Source organism: Oncorhynchus tshawytscha, linkage group LG06 (genome assembly GCF_018296145.1).
Source record: "Oncorhynchus tshawytscha isolate Ot180627B linkage group LG06, Otsh_v2.0, whole genome shotgun sequence".
In the NCBI taxonomy this organism is placed as follows: domain Eukaryota; kingdom Metazoa; phylum Chordata; class Actinopteri; order Salmoniformes; family Salmonidae; genus Oncorhynchus; species Oncorhynchus tshawytscha.
In genome coordinates, this window is record NC_056434.1 from 26959176 (window position 1) to 26980713 (window position 21538).

At 41.8% G+C, this 21538-nt stretch overlaps 2 protein-coding genes and 1 long non-coding RNA gene across 3 annotated transcripts in view; all 3 read right to left on the reverse strand.

The window, feature by feature from the left end:
- Positions 1-3698, reverse strand: part of cpne2 (copine II) — a 39503-nt gene extending 35805 nt beyond the window's left edge. Inside the window, exons 1-4 of the mRNA XM_042323120.1 lie at positions 3471-3698; positions 2287-2489; positions 361-540; positions 152-226 (exon numbers count right to left, since the gene is read on the reverse strand). Of these exons, the coding sequence (XP_042179054.1) occupies positions 152-226; positions 361-540; positions 2287-2489; positions 3471-3639 (627 nt within the window). The 5' untranslated portion in view covers positions 3640-3698. The remainder of the gene's footprint in view (positions 1-151; positions 227-360; positions 541-2286; positions 2490-3470) is intronic.
- A 2872-nt stretch (positions 3699-6570) lies between these two features.
- Positions 6571-12108, reverse strand: LOC112252335 (protein NLRC5-like). The gene is made up of 13 exons (XM_042323121.1): positions 12099-12108; positions 11920-11996; positions 11769-11828; positions 11614-11661; positions 11418-11501; positions 11229-11312; positions 11025-11108; positions 10856-10939; positions 10666-10752; positions 10441-10517; positions 10236-10337; positions 10049-10132; positions 6571-8184 (listed from the first exon to the last, which is right to left on the reverse strand). The coding sequence occupies exons 4-10, from the start codon at positions 11643-11645 to the stop codon at positions 10460-10462; spliced, it is 513 nt and encodes a 170-aa protein (XP_042179055.1). The 5' UTR covers positions 11646-11661; positions 11769-11828; positions 11920-11996; positions 12099-12108; the 3' UTR covers positions 6571-8184; positions 10049-10132; positions 10236-10337; positions 10441-10459.
- Positions 12109-17242: 5134 nt separating this feature from the next.
- LOC112253345 lies at positions 17243-21179 on the reverse strand. The gene is made up of 9 exons (XR_002953983.2): positions 20900-21179; positions 20638-20667; positions 20468-20549; positions 20268-20351; positions 20057-20134; positions 19164-19445; positions 18953-19043; positions 18572-18610; positions 17243-17326 (listed from the first exon to the last, which is right to left on the reverse strand). It is a non-coding gene; the product is annotated as an uncharacterized LOC112253345 (long non-coding RNA).
- Positions 21180-21538: the final 359 nt, after the last annotated feature.

Here is a 21538-nt window from a genome sequence, read left to right on the forward strand (position 1 = left end):
GCATACAAAACAAACTGTTACTGTGTGTGTGTGTGTGTGTGTGTGTGTGTGTGTGTGTGTGTGTGTGTGTGTGTGTGTGTGTGTGTATGGACATGTTTATGGTTCTTGGATTTCTTTGTGGGAATGAGGTATATAAGCATGATGTTCTCACTGTGATGGTTCCCTTCCCAGCTGGCTTGCTATTGGCCAAGGTTAGTGGTCGGTGAAGTTTCTTATTGGACACAATCTAAAGGTCACAGACCAGAGACAGAAGTGAGTGAGGGGTGAAATGCCCAACTGCAGATAAACATAAGCAAGTGATAAACAGATGCAGAAAGGGGTCACAGACAGACTCCAAGAACAGTGTGACATGTAGCATACCACCCCCAGTGTACAGATGTACTCTCCCAGGAAGTCATGCTCATACAGCTGGCTGCTGCACTTGTCCTCATCAAACAGGGCAAACTTGAGCTTCTGGACCTCCTCAAAATGGTAGTCCACCTTAAACTTCACCCCAAACACTGGATTCAGGTTATTCACTGCAGTCTCTGTTCGGCCAATCTGAAAATAATACACAGGAATACACTATGTTTTTCTCAAACAAGTACTGTACTCACAGACAACCACCGCGCACACACAGCGGAGGTGGAGGGTGGACATGTGGGGGTGTTGAAGGTTGATAAGGTCTTGTTCATGTGAAAGATAAAACCAGGTGGTGGTGACTAACACAGTGTATGTCTGACTCAGACTGATAGAAGATGTACACATACTCATCACCCCCTCTTCTTCTCCCATCGCTGAGCCTAGAGCAGAGCAGACTGTATATGTTTCTTCTCTGCTTTGTCTGTTTGACTGGAACCCCGAGTCTCTGTGTCTCTCCCCGCACCTTCTGATTGTTACCCCCTCCCCTTTCTGTGTTATCACACGTCCCTCTTTACCCCCACAGAACAGATGGCTACTCCACCCAGAGTGAACCCCTCTCTCACGCCTAGATGGACAGGAAGAAAAACCCTTCACTTCTCAATGCCTGCTCTGCCGTATGTTTCCTGGCTGTGTGTGTATTGTTTTGTGTTTCATATGCTGTAGCTTTCATCATGATCCAAAGAGAAACCATTGTGAGGATTACTATTTTACACCTCTGGGATAACACACACGTACTTTTTATACATAGGCTACCCGTTTTCAAAACCCACTGTGTATATTCCATGTCCCTTCCCTGTTTGCCTGTTAGTTCCATTCCACATTTCTCTTTCCACACATTAAGAACATCATGATTCCTTTGTTTCCTTCCACGTTTCCATGGTTACTGCAGCAACCGCTATGCTGGTTTCATGTTGGAGCCTGCCCTGTTGACCGACAGCTCAGGCCTGCAGGAACACACTCAGCCTGCCTCAACAGAACACTACCCAGGCAGGCAGGCATGTTTTTTTTTTTCCCCTGACACTGAGAGGGTACCCCGAGCGCACACACACACACACACACACACACACACACACACACACACACACACACACACACACACACACACACACACAGAGTCATGAGCCCTGCCTAGTTCTACAATTTCTCTTCTTATAATGTGATTTTAAACCTAACCCTAACCACACTGCTAAACCTAACCTTAAATTAAGGCCAAAAAGCTTCTTTTTTTTCATGCATTTTTACAATATAGCCAATTTTGACTTTGTAACTGTGTTAGGCAACACAGCTTCAGACAGCTGTGGATTAATGTTTCTCCATAGTATATTGATAGGTGCAGAAAGGTGGATGGCAGGGTAGCCTAGTGGTTAGAGCATTGGGCTAGTAACTGAAAGGTTGCAAGTTCAAATCCCCAAGGTACAAATCTGTTGTTCTGCCCCTGAACAAGGCAGTTAACCCACTGTTCCTAGGCCATCATTGAAAATGAGAATTTGTTCTTAACTGACTTGCCTAGTTAAATAAAGGGTTAAAAAAATAAATCCACCATTTCCCTGGTTTATACAGAACACACAGTGTTATTGCAAACTTGACTAGTAAGTGATAAAACATTGAGAGCATTCAACAGTGAGAGGAAATTTCTTCGTAATGTTTATTTCACCCTCTCTTCAACCTCTTTCATTTTTAACTCTCTTTTATAGCATCTCTCAGTATCATCTTTGTTCCAACTTTCATCATAACCACAAATTCTTCATATTTTTTTTAACCTTTATACTACCCTCCAGTCAGTCACCCATTCCTTCTACTTTTCCAGCAACCATTTCCCTCATCTCGCCATGAATCATTATTCATCCACCCATGTCCACCCATGTCCACCCCTCCCCTCATCACCTCAACCCAGCTGCTGTCCACCTCATTGAATAGCACACAGAAGGGGTCTGACTTGGAGGTCACATCTCTGTCCAGCAGGTTGCCGCAGCACACAGACAGCTCCACCCTGGTGATGCAGTGCTGGGGACTCACGGTTGGCCCAGAGTCGGGCCCCGTGCCTAGCGTGTAGGCCATGCCGGCAGGATTGTCAGCCCTCCCACAGTCTGGGAACATACACAGCAAAGAGAAACAGCACTATGAATGACATTACTGTAGCACTGAGCGTTCTGTAGACTCATAGATTCAAAATAAGGTAGAGAGACTGACAAAACATGGGGATCCTTAATGCAGGGTGGTTAATGACAGAACATTTGAGACCTACAGAGACCTCATATTCCATATTCAATAGAACATAAAAATGTAATTTTATCCATGTGCAGTATCCAGAGAGTTGCCGAAATCAATTCAGCTGTAAGAAAAACAAAGGTCAGGGCCACACACAGAATAATGTATCTAGTACAGTGGTCCATCATGTGTCATATGAGAGAATAACTAATGAGATCTGTACTCTGTCAAACATTCATGCACAGGTAATGTAATTTGTAAGGACATGATGAGTATGGTGAGAGCTCTTGTTGCTAAGATACTGATGTGCCATTGTGGAAGACCCTCCTTCCACTGCTAGTGGAACCAGGAAATTGGTTATATTCCCTAGAGATCACAGATGTGCAACTGCATATGTTATAGCATCATTTATTAACTTAAGTAATTCAATATAAGGTCATAATAAAACCACTGTAAATACAACTAAAACCAAAAAGATTATTTACCTACATTGTCATTTTCTGATATGGTTAATGGACTTTTTTATATAAGCACTATAGATGAGGCTCTCTATGAAGCTCTTACCATATGAAGGTCTTCCATTACCAATAATTAGCTTCAACCAAAGCAAATGGAAAAAGTGTACAAAGGGAGCATACGGACGTGTTCTGTCACACAAACACACACTGCCAACCAAATCATAATCAATCTTCATGGATGTATGTATGCGCAAGCAAGTGCGCAAAAGTAAAGTATCATATTCTCATTCGCTTGTATAATGTAAACGGTTAAATGTTGTTTTGGTATCCGTAAAAATATTATACTGTAGACATCAGCATAGTATTGCTCACATACCTAAAGTAAAAAGGGGGATAACTCACCCCATATCCCTAAACAGCCCCTCAGGTTCAGTCCATCCAACATTACAGTCACTGGAGTGACTAAAACACTCTTCACACCTAAGGCAAAGCTTTGACCATATATACCCTGACCATAATAGCCACATTCTATTTGTTCACTTCTGATGGCTGATGATGTCATGGAAAACATGTATTGTTACCAAATCAACAGCATAATCATCCTTATCCTTATACAAACAGAGAGATCGACAATCCAAACACACACACACACACACACACACACACACACACACACACACACACACACACACACACACACACACACACACACAAACACACACACCCCAACAACCCCTTATCGCTCAAACTGGAAACTGTGCCTCACTCACCTTAATAGCACAGTAAACACAACGTACATGGTCATTTACTCTAACACTCTAATTACCTGTCTGCCCTGGTGTATGCTGACAAGTGGCAGAAATGGAGCATTTTCTTTCCCAGGGTACAATAAGCATATTTGTGGGGAATAGGGGAATGGGGCAATACTATGCAGTGTTTTCCCTAGGAATTTTCCCAGGGTACAATAAGCATATTTGTGGGGAATAGGGGAATGGGGCAATACTATGCAGTGTTTTCCCTAGGAATTTTCCCAGGGTACAATAAGCATATTTGTGGGGAATAGGGGAATGGGGCAATACTATGCAGTGTTTTCCCTAGGAATTTTTTCAGTAGTGGTGGTAATGGTAACGGGTTGGGAGGGGGGGGGCTGCATTGCTACTAGCATTAATACAATGACATGCTAGCTGTTCCCATAGACTTCCAGTTATTGAGCCAAAGCGCATCTCGCTTTTAAATGGATGCTGGGGAAACATGTAGGGGGAAAATATAGGGGAAACATGGGATGGGATATAAGTAAGTGGCTACAGAGGAGAGGCAGACACTGCAATTTTAAGGAAGCCTAGAACTGTCAGTGATTGGAATGTCAAAAGACAATGCCACATACTGTTTGTGTATTGAAGTTCAAATAGGAACTTTGATACTTTACCCTCTTAGTTAGAATTATTTTAATGTCCGTCGCTGAATACGCAATTATATAATCACATACCGAAAACTGAGTTGAATACAGTAGGCAACCTTAAAGACTGGCGATCTGTGAGTTACAGACCCAGGTCACCACCCTCAGTGTCATGTTGTCTTCCTGTCTGTGTGGCAGAGGAAGTGGCCTCCCCACAGGTAAATACAGGGCTGGTTGTCTGCAAACCTAAAGTCCCCCCCCCCCCAGATGCCCCTTGGGCAACCTTTTCTCAGACCATTCATTCAGATGGTAAAAATATTCAATTGGCTCTTGTGCCAGTAATAATGCTACATGTGCAAATGGTCCAGGCTAAATCAACACATAAACTGTGAGAAATATGCATAGATTGCTATTTATCAAGATTATTATCTATCAAGACCATTTTCAACCCATGATGTAAATTGAATTCCCATCTTCACTAATCTCAGTGCTTTAAGGACCAGGCTGACTGCATCATCTGCTCTACTGTGAGAGCGCAAATGTCACTGGAGAATACTTATGAGGGTGGGTGAGAAGGGAACAGAGTTTCTCCACCTTTGATGGTGGCGTACACTAGAAATGGTATAGATTTCAGAATATATTTTAACAACCAAAAAATCCAGAGAGAGATGGAGCAATGCAGAGAGCAAGAGACCAGTAGAGATAAGCTACGTCCCCATTTTAATAGACAGACAGGAGAGAACCAGAGAAGTAAAGACATTTCTGAGAAGACTGCGACATCTCTGCTTTAGAGCTAGTGACAACTGTCTCTGTTTACTCTTGTGCTTGACAGCTTGAGCTTTGTGAGGGTTTTCTGTAGATCTGTATGTGACACAAACATTATGTTCACAATAACCTCTGACATATCCTGTGTGCAACCCTAAATATTTACATCAGTTTACAGTTTCAGAAGTAGTACATTGAGAATTACAATATATCAATATCCCAAATTCACTGGTAATATTTGAATGTGCAGCACACCTTTGCATTTTAATTTCAGAGTCATTAATTTACTTAATGTACATATTTCCAGACATAATATGCATACCGTTAATAGCATATGACAAAAATACACTGCCCAAGAGCCCCAATATTCACTTACCTTAGTAAACGTGATTTAAGTACTACTCTACCCACTTCTCTTCTCTGAAGATTCCTTATTTCTTGATAGCTCAAACACTTTTCTCCCTATGCACAAATTGAAGTTATTTTCATGATGTCAAAAAATATCATCAGGGGAAAACAAATTGTTGTAGTTCGCCACGGGGGCAGGTCATTCTGCGCTGTGACAGTCTCTAGCCGAGTGGTGTAGAGGAGCGATACTAGTAGTCGCGCATTGCTCTGAACTCCGCCCGAATCACACGCGCTCTATTCTGGGATAATTGCCTTCAGCAAAATGAAAATACAAATGCTCTGGTTTGGTAATACATAGACTAAGCTACATATTTTCTTAACATATAGGCTTTTTGTGTAATCAGGTATCACTCAAATAGGGACAGATTCTGTACATCTCGGTGCCAATATGTTTGACACAGAAGTACAGTACATTACATCACATGTCATAGTTGAAGGTCACTCAACTTTTTGTTGGGGTGGTGGGAGAATATACCCCAGTGCTTGATTGAATCTGGTGCACTGCTGTCTCATTTGCCAAAACACTCTGTCAGTCTCAATTTACAAGGTACAATATAGTCAAACAGCTCATCATTTACATCAGTGAGTATTGGTTATTTTGCAAATAAAGACAAAAAAAATATTAATTGTGTAAACATTTCAAATGGAGATGACTGGAGGTTATTTTTTCTTGATTCAGAATAGAACCTTATATTGTGAAATTGTATTGCCATCTAGAGGTAAGTTCAGATCAAGAAAATCACTATTTACATAGCATAGAATATGAAGAAGAAGACTTGTCTCACACTTTAGACCAGTGCATGTCATAAAATATCAAAATGGACATTGCAAAAACAAGTAAACAAGAAATATGCCACACAAAAACAAGTGTAAGGAATAAATTAGCAGATAAAATGCAGCATTGGTTAGAGCCTGTAAGTCAGCATTTCACTGCAAGGTTTACACCTGTTTTATTCGGCACACGTGACAAATAAACTTTGATTTGATTTGAAACATGAGCAATGACAGAATTAGAATCCAGCAGTTCAAGAGAACAAATTGACTTGGTCTCACCGACACTTTTACAAGTGTCGTTCTGCCCCTGAACAGGCAGTTAACCCACTGTTCCTAGGCCGTCATTGAAAATAAGAATTTGTTCTTAACTGACTTGCCTAGTTAAATAAAGGTTAAAAAAAATATATATTAATACCTTAAGCAATCAATGAATCCCAGATTCAAAATCAATGCAGAAATAAATATGAGAGTGGATAGAGACAACACACAGACCTTTCCAGGAAGAGGAAGAAAGAGAGACCAGTTCCCAGGGTTGGAATAAAGGTTCACTGCCCCCCCTACAAGGATCATTTTATTGTTTGATTTGATGACCTGCTGTAATTTTAAGGAAATGTGGTCTCTAAGTGCATATAATATTATAAAAATAAAAGTGCAAGTTGACTGTTCTGCTGAATGAGTAGATAATAGGCTACGTGGAGAAGAAGTTGAACCTCTTCTCCCTCTGTCTCAGTCTCTGGGCATCACTGGCAGAGATAGTATTCCTCCACAGTCTGGTCAAACAGGGAGAGGAAAGGAGTATTACTGGCATTGTACACAACAAAGATAGTACCCAATTGCTGATTGATAGTCAGCATAAGTACATCAATACGATTGACAGAATTCAACTAAACATTTTCCAGCTACATTTCCAAGCCACCTCTGGTCTCTTGGCCGTTCCACCCCTACAGGATAATCCCTGCCCGTTTTCCGAAAATGTCTGAAACCCTACCTCTTCAAATATTATCTCAAATGAGACATCTCAGTCTTACCCCCTCCAAATTGGTCAAATTGGTCATGAACATGAGAACCAGAAGAATAAAGCTCTTTGCTGCCTGTATACGGTCCTCCTGACACTGTGGCCATGCCCTTACCTGACATCCTCTGCACAGACACAGAAAGCCAAGCTGAAAGACAACAAGTACATTAACAGCTAACCTCTCCTCTGCATTCCCCAAGATTGAGCAGGGAATACACAGTCTGTATGTAGCAGATTACATTAGGTATATCTTACTATATATCTTATCTTTTTCAAATACTTCATGAAGATCAGAGCATTGGAGATACTGACAGATCCTTCTCTACCAATCAGGTTCTCGGAAAAACACAACGGTGAACATAAACAAGGGTTAGGGTTGCAGTTACATTGCAATAGATGCATAAAATCAATAAATAAACTTAACACAATCCAAGCCAAACAAAAAAACAGATGGGAATAGATTTACTCTAGAACCCTGATGTGAGTGAGTGTGGGCAGAACTTGTCCCATCTTGGCATTACAGGCTAGGCTGAGTTTATTTCTGGACAGACTGAAATATAATGGGTCAGGCGGTGCATAGTTTGCAGTCAAAATTCTAACCTTTTATTTTTGTCCGTTTTGAAAGCCCATTAGAAATAGGGAACTATGGATAGATATTTGGAACATGGCCTTACTGGTGTACCTCCAGTTCTGTGCAGTTAGCCAGGGTCTGGATCAGCCTCTCTCCTGCTTGGTCACCAATATAGTTATCTGACAGGCTGACACACAAAGATAAAGAAGTTAAATGATGTCCCAGTCTGTGTTTTACACAGAAATCTGGGTCAACACTCTCCTCTTCTAAGGATTGAGAGAGAAACAGGTTCACTTCATATCATAGCTCATAATATCAGTATGTTTCATCAGTATGTTTCCTCTGAACCAGTCCAGGAAGTAGAATAAGCTGAACTTTGTGAGGACAATATAATAAAGGTGTGTCTTTACAAACCAATCAGCACTTTGAACCCTCTCTATACAGTGCTTTCGGAAAGTATTCAGACCCCTTGACCTATTGTTACATTTGTTACGTTACAGCCTTATTCTAAATTGGATTAAAGAGTTTTTTTTCTTCTCATCAATCCACACACACAATACCCCATAATGACAAATCAAAAATATATTTAATACATTTTAGCAAATTTAATACAAATAAAGAACAGAAATACCTTATTTACACAAGTATTCAGACTTTTCTATGCGACTTGAACTTGAGCTCAGGTGCATCCTGTTTCCATTGATCATCCTTGAGATGTTTCTACAACTTGATTAGAGTCCATCTGTGGTGAATTCAATTGATTGGACATGATTTAGAAAGGCCCACACTTGTCTGTATAAGGTCCCACAGTTGACAGTGCATGTCAGAGCAAAAACCATGAGTTCGAAAGAATTGTCCGTAAAGCTCTGAGACAGGAGCTTGTGTCGAGGCACAGATCTGGGGAAAGGTACCAAAACATTTCTGCAGCATTGAAGGTCCACAAGAACACAGTGGCATCCATAATTCTTAAATGGAAAAAGTTTGGAACCACCAAGACTAGCCGCCCGGCCAAACTGAGCAATCGGTGGAGAAGGTCCTTGGTCAGGGAGGTGACCAAGAACCCGATGATCACTCTGACAGAGCTCCAGAGTTCCTCTGTGAAGATGGGAGAACCTTCCAGAAGGACAATCATCTCTGCAGCAGTCCACCAAGCAGGCCTTTATGGTAGAGTGGCCAGAAGGAAGCCACTCCTCAGAAAAAGGCACATGACAGCCCGCTTAGAGTACGCCAAAAGGCACCTAAAGGTCTCTCACCATAAGAAACAAGATTCTCTGGCCTGAATGCCAAGGGTCACGTCTGGAGAAACCTGGCACCATCCCTATGGTGAAGCATGGTGGTGGCAGCATCAAGCTGTGGGGACTAGTCAGGATCGGGGGAAAGATGAATGGACTCAGGACAAAGTTCACAGAGAAATGACCTTGTGCAGGAGTGAAAACCTGCTCCAGAACACCTGCTTGAACCGATCGAACATTTTTGAATATTTATTTTTACCTTTTATTTAACCAGGTAGGCAGTTGAGAACAAGTTCTCATTTACAATTGCGACCTGGCCAAGATAAAGCAAAGCAGTTCGACAGAAAACGACACAGAGTTACACATGGAGTAAAACAAACATACAGTCAATAATATCAACATAAAAATCTATGTGTGTGCAGTATAAACAAGTTATATACAATGTGAGCAAATGAGGTTTGAGAGGATCTGAGGTAAATGGGAAAAACACTCCATGGTGTTCAAAGTAAATACAATATAGCAAAGTAAAACACTGGAATGGTAGTTTTGCAATGGAAGAATGTGCAAAGTAGAAATAAAAATAATGGGGTGCAAAGGAGCAAAATAAATAAATAAATTAAAATTAAATACAGTTGGGAAAGAGGTAGTTGTTTGGGCTAAATTATAGGTGGGCTATGTACAGGTGCAGTAATCTGTGAACTTTTGACAGATTGCCGATGCATGTCTTAGCTTAATTTGACACATTCAATTATGTTGACTATTTTTTGTTAAAGTCTGTTCCCTAGCCATTCCTCCAGTTCAATAATCCCTGGAGCCTACCTGATCTTCCTCAGGCCTGTCCAGGGGGGCAGGTGTTTGATAAGCTCCTCCACTCCTTTATCTGACATCCTCATCCCCTCCAACCTGCAGGCCAGACACACATGGACAATACCACATCAGAAGTGATGGCTAGTTCATGCAGAAGTCAGATACTACTTGACATGCGTGTTATCATTATTCTACTCACTCAGTCTCCTCCATTGCTCTGAGCCGCTCCAGAGAGGCCAGTAGGACCAGTGTGGTCCCCTCCCCTGGGGATCCAGTCACCATGGTTACATACTTATTCAGACTACGGACAGATCACAAATCATTGGCAAAGATAACACTCTACACCACATTTGTCTCAGGCATGTCAAATCCCACTACGTTCTCTATCAGGAAGCTCTACTCACTTTAGCCTCTTCAAGAAGGTCATAGTCCCTGTGCCAAGGAGACTGTGCTCTCTTGATCCAGCTGTGCAGAGTCAAGGCTGTGGACAGGATACAGGTATTTAGCTCATACCCTTACCCCAGGACACACAGTATATCATAGGAATAGCTGTCAGTCATGGTGGTCATGCTGTGCTGCATTGGGAGGTCAGAGTTGGTGAGGGAATCTCAAGAGCAAAAGTTTTTTACCTGATCCCCTCCAGAGAGAGACACTGTCCAAGCCCTTTGACCAGGTCCAATGCTCCTTCAGCTGTCCAACCAGAGCACAGGGACAGACTGGGGGACAGAGGGATCCGCATAAGTATTGTTGTGTCACTGGCCAGGTGGGGGAATACAGGTAGGGGTGATATGTAGAGAAACAAAGCGTGTCAGTTATTACTTGATTGTTCTGATATTTGGTAGGTTCTGGAGTGTTCTGGTCAGAACTACAGCTCCTCTGCCACTGATCACATGACCAGAAGAACTAAGGGGGAGAGAGTGGTGAAAGGTCAGAGTCAGGGCCAGAAATGAAACATAAGTAGGAATAGAGAGAATTGACAATCACTTACTTCAAGCTCTCAATGCTTTTAGCCTGCAACAACCCCTTGGCAAGGAGCAATACCAGATCTTCAGATGTTTCTTTTGACTCAAGACTACAGAAAAATATAAACATGTTTATATTTTTCATGTGCAGCCTAAGATATTCATCTTTGGCCCACAAAACCCATGTAAAGCTCTTCCAACCCCCAAATTCAGAACAACATAAGCCTCACCAGAGTTTACTCAGACTAACTAAGGATGGTAGGACAGAGCAGAGCAACTCTGCTCCCACTCTACCGATGCTGTTGTGTGGCAAACTAGAGGAAAATAAGAAATAGGTGTAACTTAATACAACTAAATTAGACATTAAACACTTTAACTACTTCCAAAGTATTCCCAGGTCCCTTCTCGCAGATACTTACTCTAGGTCCTGCCGCAGAGGGCATCTCTGGAGCACAGTCTGCAGAGACACTAGGTGGTGCCCTTGTACTGCACCGTCTACTAGGCTGAAACACAAGAGGCAGGAACATACAACAGGGAGAATATGCATTTATCAATTGTGAGCCATCTTACACACATTCCTGTTGATGTAGGAATAACAGAGGACTCTGCTTTCACCTGATGGTCACGGTAGACAGAGAGCTAGCCATGTCTGCAGAATCACCACTGAAACAAATGAAGCCAGCTCAGTTAAAACAGAAAGAGCTGTTATCTTTATCTTCACTTCTAAAAATATTTTGCAAATAGACAACGAAAATGTATTTCAGCTTTACCTGGTAGGAGTGTGATTTGTGCATTTTTCCAAAGTAATGTGTACAGTGGTGTGGTTTACCCTGCAAAATAAGTTCACACATACATTATGAATATCATGTTCTATTTTACTATACTTCTAAATATTACCCCAATGCCAACATGAATTCTCACCTGATGGTGTGTATGTTGTGGTTCAGGTTCAAGCAGCAGGAGACCAGGTTAACATCTGCTTCTGTTGTGATCCACGTCTCCTCAATAATGATGGGAAACACACACAGCCTGTTAACCTGAATCATACACACTCACACAAGAGATCCCACACACAAATTCTATTCCCATATCCTCCTTACCTGATATAGCGTTGGACATGACCACACCTCAGCTGCTTCACCAAGTCTTCAATCACCTGAACATTCAGACCGTTGTTTCTTATACTGAAGGGGAAAAGTCAGTCATTTCACTTCCAATAACTTACAGAGTCAATCACCAGTGTGTGTGTGTATATGTGTGTGTGTGTGTGCGTGCGTGCGGGCTCACTCCAGGGTGTGTAATGAGGACAGGGCAGTCAGGCTGTTCTGTAGAGCCAAAAGGCCTTCTCTCTGCATGGTGTTACAGGATAACCTACATATACAAGAGAAAACAGTGTTCCCCAGAATCATAGAGGAAAAAAATACTATAGTGTTGTTCCCATGTTTCATGAGCTGAAATAAAAGATACCAGAAATGTTCCATACACACAAAAAGCTTATTTCTCTCATATTCTTTGCACATTTTTTTTACATCCCTGTTAGTGAGCATTTCACCTTTGTCAAGATAATCCATCCACCTAACAGATGTGGCGTATCAAGAAGCAGATTAAACAGCATGATCACTAGACAGGTTCACCTTGTGCTGGGGACAATAAAAAGCTATTCTAAAATGTGCAGTTTTGTCATACAACACAATGCCACAGATGTCTGAAATTTTGAGGGAGCATGCAATGGGCATGCTGACTACAGGAATGCCTACCAGAGAATTGAATGTCCATTTCTCTACCATAAGCCGCTTCCAACTTAGTTTTATAGAATTTGGCCTCACAACCGCAGACCAGGTGTAACCACACCAGCCCAGGACCTCCACATCCGGCTTCTTCACCTGCGGGATCGTCTGAGGGGAGGGGGGGCTGAGGAATATTTGTGTCTGTAATATAGCCCTTTTGCATGAAAACAGTCATTCTGATTGACTGGGTCTAGCTCCCCAGTTGGTGGGCCTATACCCTCCCAGGCCCACCCATGGCTACACCCCTGCCCAGTCATGTCAAATCCATAGATTATGGCCTAAATTCATTGATTTCAATTGACTGATTTCCTTATAAACTGTAACTCAATAAAAGAGTTGAAATTGTTGCATTTATATATTTGTTCAGTGTATTATCATCCTTCTACTGCCAATCATGCTGTACTTCTGTGATTCTTTCAAATTCAGTGGTGTTATTTTAACTTTATCAAATTTGATGAGTTTCAGGTTCATTATCTCAAAGGTCAGGCAGTATTCCCAGTCCCATTCTCACCTCAGTTTGACCAACTGAGCAGCACAGCTCTTCAGAATCTCTGCTAGTTTCTGCAGATGGTCAGCCCCAAAATGACACTCTCTCAGACTGAAGGATCCAGGGAACATGAAGCAGAAAAAGAAGGTGAGAGACTGAAGCTGTGGGGAGATAGATGTCATGTCTATGAGTTATATGGGAGAGGTCTGATATAATTTATACTGGCAATCCTTCCAGTTTCGATATGTTATTTTTCCAAGAACAAAATAAAACAATGCTTCCTGTTTGCCTAGCTAAATGAGTTCACAGTATGGTATGTGTGTTGTTACTTCAATTGATGAGCAGAAAGTAGCCTTTTTGTTGTCTTACCTCAGAGTTTTGCCACAGTCACTGTCCAGTTCAAAGCGGATGAGCGACCTCTTCTCAGTTCCCAAACAGACAAAACAATACACAGACTTACAGCACAAACTATATGGCAGGGGTCCCCAGTTACATTCAGCAGTAAAAATTAAACAAATAAATAAGGGATAATAAACAGCAGCGTAAAAATGGGGGTGGGGGGCGGACAATAAAATAGTAGTAGTGCCTTGCGGTACGAGCAGGCAGTCTATGACTAGCTGGTGTCTCTAGTTGCCATACCAGGCGGTGATTGCTCTCAATGATGCAGCTGTAGAACTTTGAGGATCTGAGGACCCATGCCAAATCATTTAAGTCTCTTGAAGGGGAATAGGAGTTGTTGTACCCTCTTCACAACTGTCTTGGTGTGTTTGGACCACAATAGTTTGCTGGTGATGTGGACACCAAGGAACTTGAAGCTCTCAACCTGATCTACTACAGCCCCGTAGTCCACAATCATCACCTTTGTCTTGATCACATTGAGGGAGAGGTTGTTATCCTGGCACCACAATATCAGGTCTCTGACCTCCTCCCTATAGGCTGTCTCATCGTTGTCGGTGATCAGGCCTACCACTGTTGTGTCGTCTGCAAACTTAATGGTGTTGGAGTCGCGCTTGGGCATGCAGTCATGGGTGAACAGGGACTACAGGAGGGGACTGAGCATGCACCCTTGAGGGGCCCCCGTGTTGAGGATCAGCGTGGCAGATGTGTTGTTACCTACCCTTACCCACTGGGGGTGGCCAGTCAGGCAGTCCACGATTCAGTTGCAGAGGGAGGTGTTTAGTCCCAGGGTCCTGAGCATAGTGATTAGCTTTGAGGGCACTATGGTGTTGATCTCTGAGCTGTAGTCGATGAATAGTATTTTCACGTCTGTGTTCCTTTTATCCAGGTAGGCTCGTGTCACTGGGCAGCTCACGGCTTTGCTTCCCTTTGTAGTCCATAATAGTTTGCAAGCCCTGCCACATCTGACGAGTGTCGGAGCCGGTGTAGTACAATTCAATCTTAGTCCTGTATTGACGTTTTGCCTGTTTGATGGTTTGTCTGAGGGCATAGCGGGATTTCTTATAAGTCTCCGGGTTAAAGTCCCGCTTCTTGAAAGCGGCAGCTCTACCCTTTAGCTCAGTGCGGATGTTGCCTGTAATCCATGGCTTCTGGTTGGGGTATGTACGTATGGTCACTGTGAGGATGACATCATCGATGCACTTATTGATGAAGCCAGTGACTGATGTGGTGTACTCCTTAATGCCATCGGAAGAATCACGGAACATATTCCAGTCTGTTCTAGCAAAACAGTCCTGTAGCTTAGCACCTGCTTCATCTGACCACTTCCTTATTGAGCGAGTCACTGGTGCTTCCTGCTTTAGTTTTTTCTTGTAAGCAGGAATCAGGAGGATAGAGTTATGGTCAGATTTGCCAAATGGAAGGTGAGGGAGAGCTTTGTACGCGTCTCTGTGTGTGGAGTAACGGTGGTCTGGAGTTTTTTTCCCTCTGGTTGCACATTTAACATGCTGGTAGAAATTAGGTCAAACGGATTTAAGTTTCCCTGCATTAAAGTCCCCGGCCACTAGGAGCACCGCCTCTGGATGAGCGTTTTCCTGTTTGCTTATGGCTGTATACAGCTCGTTGAGTGCAGTCTTAGTACCAGCATCCCAAACAGATATAGTATTTGACAAAAACGGAATCATTTCAAACCTTGATTACATTGGGATACAATCACATATGCCTCTCTATTTATGTGTCGGAATAATTTGGAACAGATTTCCTAAATTAAAATCACTTTGAGCTGATTTCCTGGTGATTTTACAATCTTTTATGTACTACAGCAAAAACTATTTTAAAATAATATGTGCTCAAAAACTTCAGACAAATAAAATCACCTGTGGGCCGAATTTGGCCCGCGGACCTCCTATTGGGGAACACTGCTATATGGGGGTTCTAGACAAGTAAATGGCATTGTTCAACAGATTTTACCTTACGTCCACTTCAACCACTTTTTCACAGGTCGTCACTGTGTTCTGAATGTAGAGAGCCCCCATCTGAGTGAGTCTGTTATCATCGAGGCTGCAGATTAAAACAGAACACAGCTGTACAAGAAAGCACAACTAACCCCCACAAAGATAGAACAGATGCATCTGCTTCCACTGATAAAACAGTATTGTATAAGGTTTGTTTAGGGGCTAACCAGGAGGTAAATTGACGGACGTTTATCTTGGTGAAACAAGACAGCGCTAGCCGTAATGGAGTTCACTGTACGGACTGAAGGAAGATAGGCCATTGTAATGAGTCTTACTTCACTGAGCTAGCAATCCGCAGACTTGGCAGAGAATCCACAAATCTCTTCACTCCCTCGTCTCTCAGAAGGTTACTGGATAAACTTCACCATTTAAAAGAATGGGTTAATATCCATAACGAGAAAAGTTGGTAGAAAATGTGTTGAAAAACTGCCAAGATACTGTAACCCTAATTTTCAGCTAGGGAAAACACAGTTCGATCATTGAGGAAGACATATACACTAGTAGTGTAAAGTATTTCTGTGAATACAGTGCAGTAGTTGTGAGTACATCATCATTTATAAACACTGTTCTTTTTGCTAAAATGTGGGCAGTGTGACCCAGGTACAGGGATGTGTTTGAGGAGAGAGGACACAGGCACTCACTTCAGGACAGAAAGATGAGGACACTGCTCCAGCATCCCAGAGAGTATATCCACTGCTCAGTGTGTACGCAGAGGAGACAGACACAGACAGACAGACACAGACAGACAGACACAGACAGAACTCAATATAAGATGTGACCGATTTTTTAAACTGTCAGTTAACCTACAACCTCATTTCTGTAATGTGGCATTTCTATATGTGGGAACAGCATAAGCAGATAAAACACATTCACCTGCAAGTTGCTTGTTCTGCATTCATGTTGACAAACTTGATGAAGGCTTCTCCTTGTGGCCTAAAAAGCACATCAATATTTAAGGTATTGATGTAAACACAGTTTTTTATATATATATATATATATATATATATAAAACAAAATGTATGAACCACGTGAGTGAGCGGTGACCTGAGCATCCTGAGCCGTACATACCGGAGTTCCACAGCTCTGACACGATGGCAGTCTCAGAGATCTGACCAATAACAATGCTCCATACGTAGACATCTGGACATGGTTCATACTGTGGGAGGCGAAGGAGAATGATGAGAAATGAATATCATTCACTTTCTAACTTTACCGGTGTTGTGACCCTGAGATTATCATTACTGAGCAGGGTGAAGTGTTCTTACTTAAGCAGCTGAAGAGATTTCATCTTAGACAGGATCTTCAATAGATTTTCAATAGCTTCGTCTTTCAGGGATCCGTGGGAGAAACTGATAATATCACAATATTCTGTTTGAAGACTGCTGAGAAAAGAACTACAACAGACAACAGGCAGAATATTTTCAGAGAATTGGGAAGGAGGAAAACGTATAACCTGGTAAGAAATAAAGAGAGAAGAGAACACAGCCCCAGATACTGTAGTAAACCCTGAAAGACAGAGACAGGACACTGACAGAGATAGAGGTAACAGTAGAACTCACTCTAGCTCAAGTAGGCTGGGACACTGTACCAGTCTTCTACATAGCTTGTTCATGTCAGTGGGATGGATATCACTGTGAGTTAGACTAAAACAAAAACATGTTTGGGATTATATTTCAGGGTTAAGTGAATGGGACATAAATTCAGTTAAAGATGCTCTATGGTTCCTGGTTGCTAAAACTCTTAATAGTTTGTCTAATTTCAGTTTATGTGACAAAACAAGCAAGTATAGTGTAGAGAATCATTGTACCATCTAAACCTCAAATATATTTTCCATAACCCAAAATATTGTATTTTCAGCTGTTTGAAGTTGGTGTACAAAACCAAAAGTAAAAGGCACAAAAACGAATCTTAAACACGGGAAGCATAGAAATAGAGCACATAGAACAGATCTACCGCTTCTTAGACTTGCTCTTTCAATGAGAATGATAGGTACAATTTGTGAAAACATTTTTATTTTATTTTATTTATATTGACAGAGGAACTTAAATAAAAAAGAAAAGAGCAGGATGCTAGACCTTTACCCTCACCCTCACCCGTCCCCTCCTTCATCCCAATTTCCCTCAGCCCGAGCCCCGCCCACTCACACATTCCATAAGATGCAGAACTACAAGAAAAAAAAGTGTAAAGTAGAATAGCCCCCCCACAGGACCACTACACCCACCCCTCCCCCACAGAACAGTTGCATCCACCCAACCACAGGACCGCTACAGGTACTCAAGATAATTTGATGCATGATTTTATCTTAACCACGCAGAACTCCAGTAGTGAATGTTGTGGCTTTTTGCACTATGCATTCGCGCCACCGAAAGCTCTAATTGAGAATGACAGATCTATAACTGTAACGGCTTTCTTCCGTCGAAGGAGAGTCGGACCAAAATGCAGCGTGGTTAGTTCGATACATGTTTAATGAATGAATAAACACGACAAATACAAAAACAAGAAACGGACCGTGAAAACCTATAAAACCAGCCTATCTGGTGAAATACAAACACACTGAGACAGGAACAATCACCCACAAAACACACAGTGAAACCCAGGCTACCTAAATATGGTTCCCAATCAGAGACAACGAGAATCACCTGACTCTGATTGAGAACCGCCTCAGGCAGCCATAGACTATGCTAGACACCCCTACTCAGCCACAATCCCAATACCTACTAAAAACCCCAATACAAAAACACACCACAAAATAAACCCATGTCACACCCTGGCCTGACCAAATAAATATATAAACACAAAATACTAAGACCAGGGCGTGACAATAACTCACATTTCTATGTGAATTTGGTTGGGTCGCCCAAAAAGTTACATATCGTTCTGTGTCCTACCTGAGTTTCTTACACTGTTCCAATCCCGTTGATAGTATTCTGAAATGACAGAGATTCAGTGAACGGTTATTAGGACTACAACATCTTACTGAGTCATAGAATTGGTATTTTGAAAGCAACATCATCAGAAAGAGGTGTTATTATACAGTATATTGCTATTACTCTGTTGCTCTATTACATTTTACTGGAGAGGAATTTCAGAAACAGCTTCTTATCCCCCCCATGACTGATAAATATAACAGTTTTATAGTTAATAATCATCACAAATGCAAACATATTACTAGACATGAATTCATAAACTTTCTACCATGCCGGTTTCAAGCATGTCTGTTTGTTTACAAAAGTGTTGGTCTGTATAAGACAGTAATGGGATGTGAATACCTGATATTCACTTCACTCATGTTCCTGTGTGAGCACAGGGTTCCAGCTAGGCTGCACAACTCCTTCCATGCTGACTGCATTCTCACTGACACTAAAACAAAATGAGGGTATACAGAAACTCCCTGGTCAGAAAAAAAGCTTTTAAGGGAAAAAAAACGGACAAAAAAGGAAGAAAAGGAAAAGACATTTGAGTTGCTATAGAAATTCTTACTTGATTTCCTGTATGTTGCTAAGCTGAGGCAAGAGGTCCAACAACTTCTTCAGACCTTTGTTTTCCAAAGCATTGTTGGAAATACTGACAACGGTGGGGGGTGATGAACAAAAACAAACAGGTCCTTGTATATGTGCATTCCAACAATTATCCGTATTGCTATTTCACACTCCAAAGTCTCTCCCTGAGAACACTTACTCCAGCATAGTCAGAGCAGAGCAGTCCCTCAGATTCTCACACAGACGGTCCAAGTGAGGGAGACGAAGAGCACAGCCCGTCAGACTGCACACAGGGACCATGGGAAAAGAGGATGGAAAGCAGAGACAATGTCATACCACCTACAGTAGAAAAGATTCTCCACATCATTAGTAATATAAAAGTGAAAATATTGTACACACCAAAGTCTCTTAGAAATCTGGTGTTTCTCTATCCCCTAGAAAAAAAGCATGGACACAAGAACAGGGTCGTGCAGCCTGTCATGGGGATGTATGGGGAAAATGCACAGCAGTGAGTGGTAACCCACGGGGCACACACTGGTTGAATCAATGTTGTTTCTATGTCATTTCAATGAAATTACATCGAACCAACGTAATAGACATTGAATTGACATTTGAGCCCAGTGGGAAGGGTCTGAGAGGAATTTACAGGACATTCTAAAAAAAAGTTGTGTAATAGGGACCACAGTAGTATCATCATTTCTTACATGATTAAAACGTCTGGTTTGGGCCTACAGCAAACCCCTTGACAGAGGAGACACCCTCTGAATAGTGAAGCCACCAGGAGGTGATGGGGTAGTGTGGTGGTTTTAGTCTGGTTGCAGTTTACGCACACAACAAGGGTGCTGTCTATATTGGCTTTATCTAAGAAAATAAAGGGTGTTATGCACAACATACCTGATGTCCACTTGAACCACATCAAGACATACAGACAGGAAACTGGTCAGAATCATCAGCCCATCAACAGATATGTGGCTGTCATTCAGAATGTCAAGACACAGACAATAACCGTATTAAGCAGCATAACTAGTTTCAAACATAATACGGGACAGCCATAAGATCATGACTTTATCAAAAGTCATGCACTTCAAATAAAAATCAGTCTTACACAATCTGTTTGGAGACGTTCAGCTTCTGTAGAGAGTCAGTCAGGGCCTTGAGAGTACCAGCCTTGATGTCGTCTTCTGACAGACTGCAGGGGACACAACATAACACCAAACAGAAAGTCAGATTCTCTTGACATATTTAGTGTCCTTACCCACAGTGTGATGTGACTTGCTCAAGAACACTGGGTACATTTGTACTTACTCTAGGAGAGTGAGGCCAGGACTTCTCGCTAACAACTGACGGTCTAGTCATCTGATCGGTACTCAAACTGCAGTTTAATAGGCTGTATGACACAAAGAGAGGGAAGAAACAGCAATGTTACTCCTGGTATTCAAAAACTCTTTATAAGAACCAAACAGAGAATATCATACCTGACAGTCAGTCCAATGTTTTTCTTAGAACTTGAGACAAATAGAAAGGGAGAAAAATGGATAAGAGAGAGGCTGATTGATACAGTACAGTAGATTTCCCTATGTGGTATAGATAAAACAATGAAACAAAAGCAACATTCTCTCAACAAGAACATGAAACATTAGCTTGATTTGCATGGGCCTGTTGGTACGCCAAACACTGAAAAAAATAAATGAAAGTTGCACATTCTTTTATTTCCCTTCACTAAAACACAAAACTCACCCTTATATGTCTGAGCTTGGGAAAAACAGGACGTTGATGTCCTTCATTCCACTGCAAAGCGAGATAAAACATAGTTTACCGGTATATACTACCCAATACTTGTTTTTCTTCAGTTTTGATAAAGTATGCACATTTCTTCTCAGTACTGCAGTCAGTTAACTGGAGGTTCTATTTGTGAATACATGAAGTCTCTACCCACTGGGCATACACTTGTCAAATCAATGTCGTTTCCACGTCATTTCAATTATATCACGTTTAACCAATGTGGAATGCACGTTGAATTGACGTCTGTGCCCAGTGGGTATTGTCAAGTCCCCCCCTTGCTATGAAGCCCCTAAATAAGACTTTGTGCAACCAATTAGCTTCAGAAGTCACATAATTAGTTAAATAAAGTCCACCTATGTGCAATCTGTGTCACATGATCTGTCACATGATCTCAGTATATATACACCTGTTCTGAAAGGCCCCAGAGTCTGCAACACCACGAAGCAAGGGGCACCACCAAGCAAGCGACACCATGAAGACCAAGGAGCTCTCCAAACAGGTCAGGGACAAAGTTGTGGAGAAGTACAGATCAGGTTTGGGTTACAAAAAATATCCAAAACTTTGAACATCCCACGGAGCACCATTAAGTCCATT

Coding starts and splice junctions, on each gene's coding strand:
- LOC112252335 (XM_042323121.1), bottom strand. CDS start 11,645: ATGGCTAGCTCTCTGTCTACCGTGACCATCAG. Junction 11,109..11,228: donor GTTAGTCTGAGTAAACTCTG/GTGAGGCTTATG, acceptor ATTTTTCTGTAG/TCTTGAGTCAAAAGAAACAT. Junction 10,753..10,855: donor CCAAATATCAGAACAATCAA/GTAATAACTGAC, acceptor TCTGTCCCCCAG/TCTGTCCCTGTGCTCTGGTT.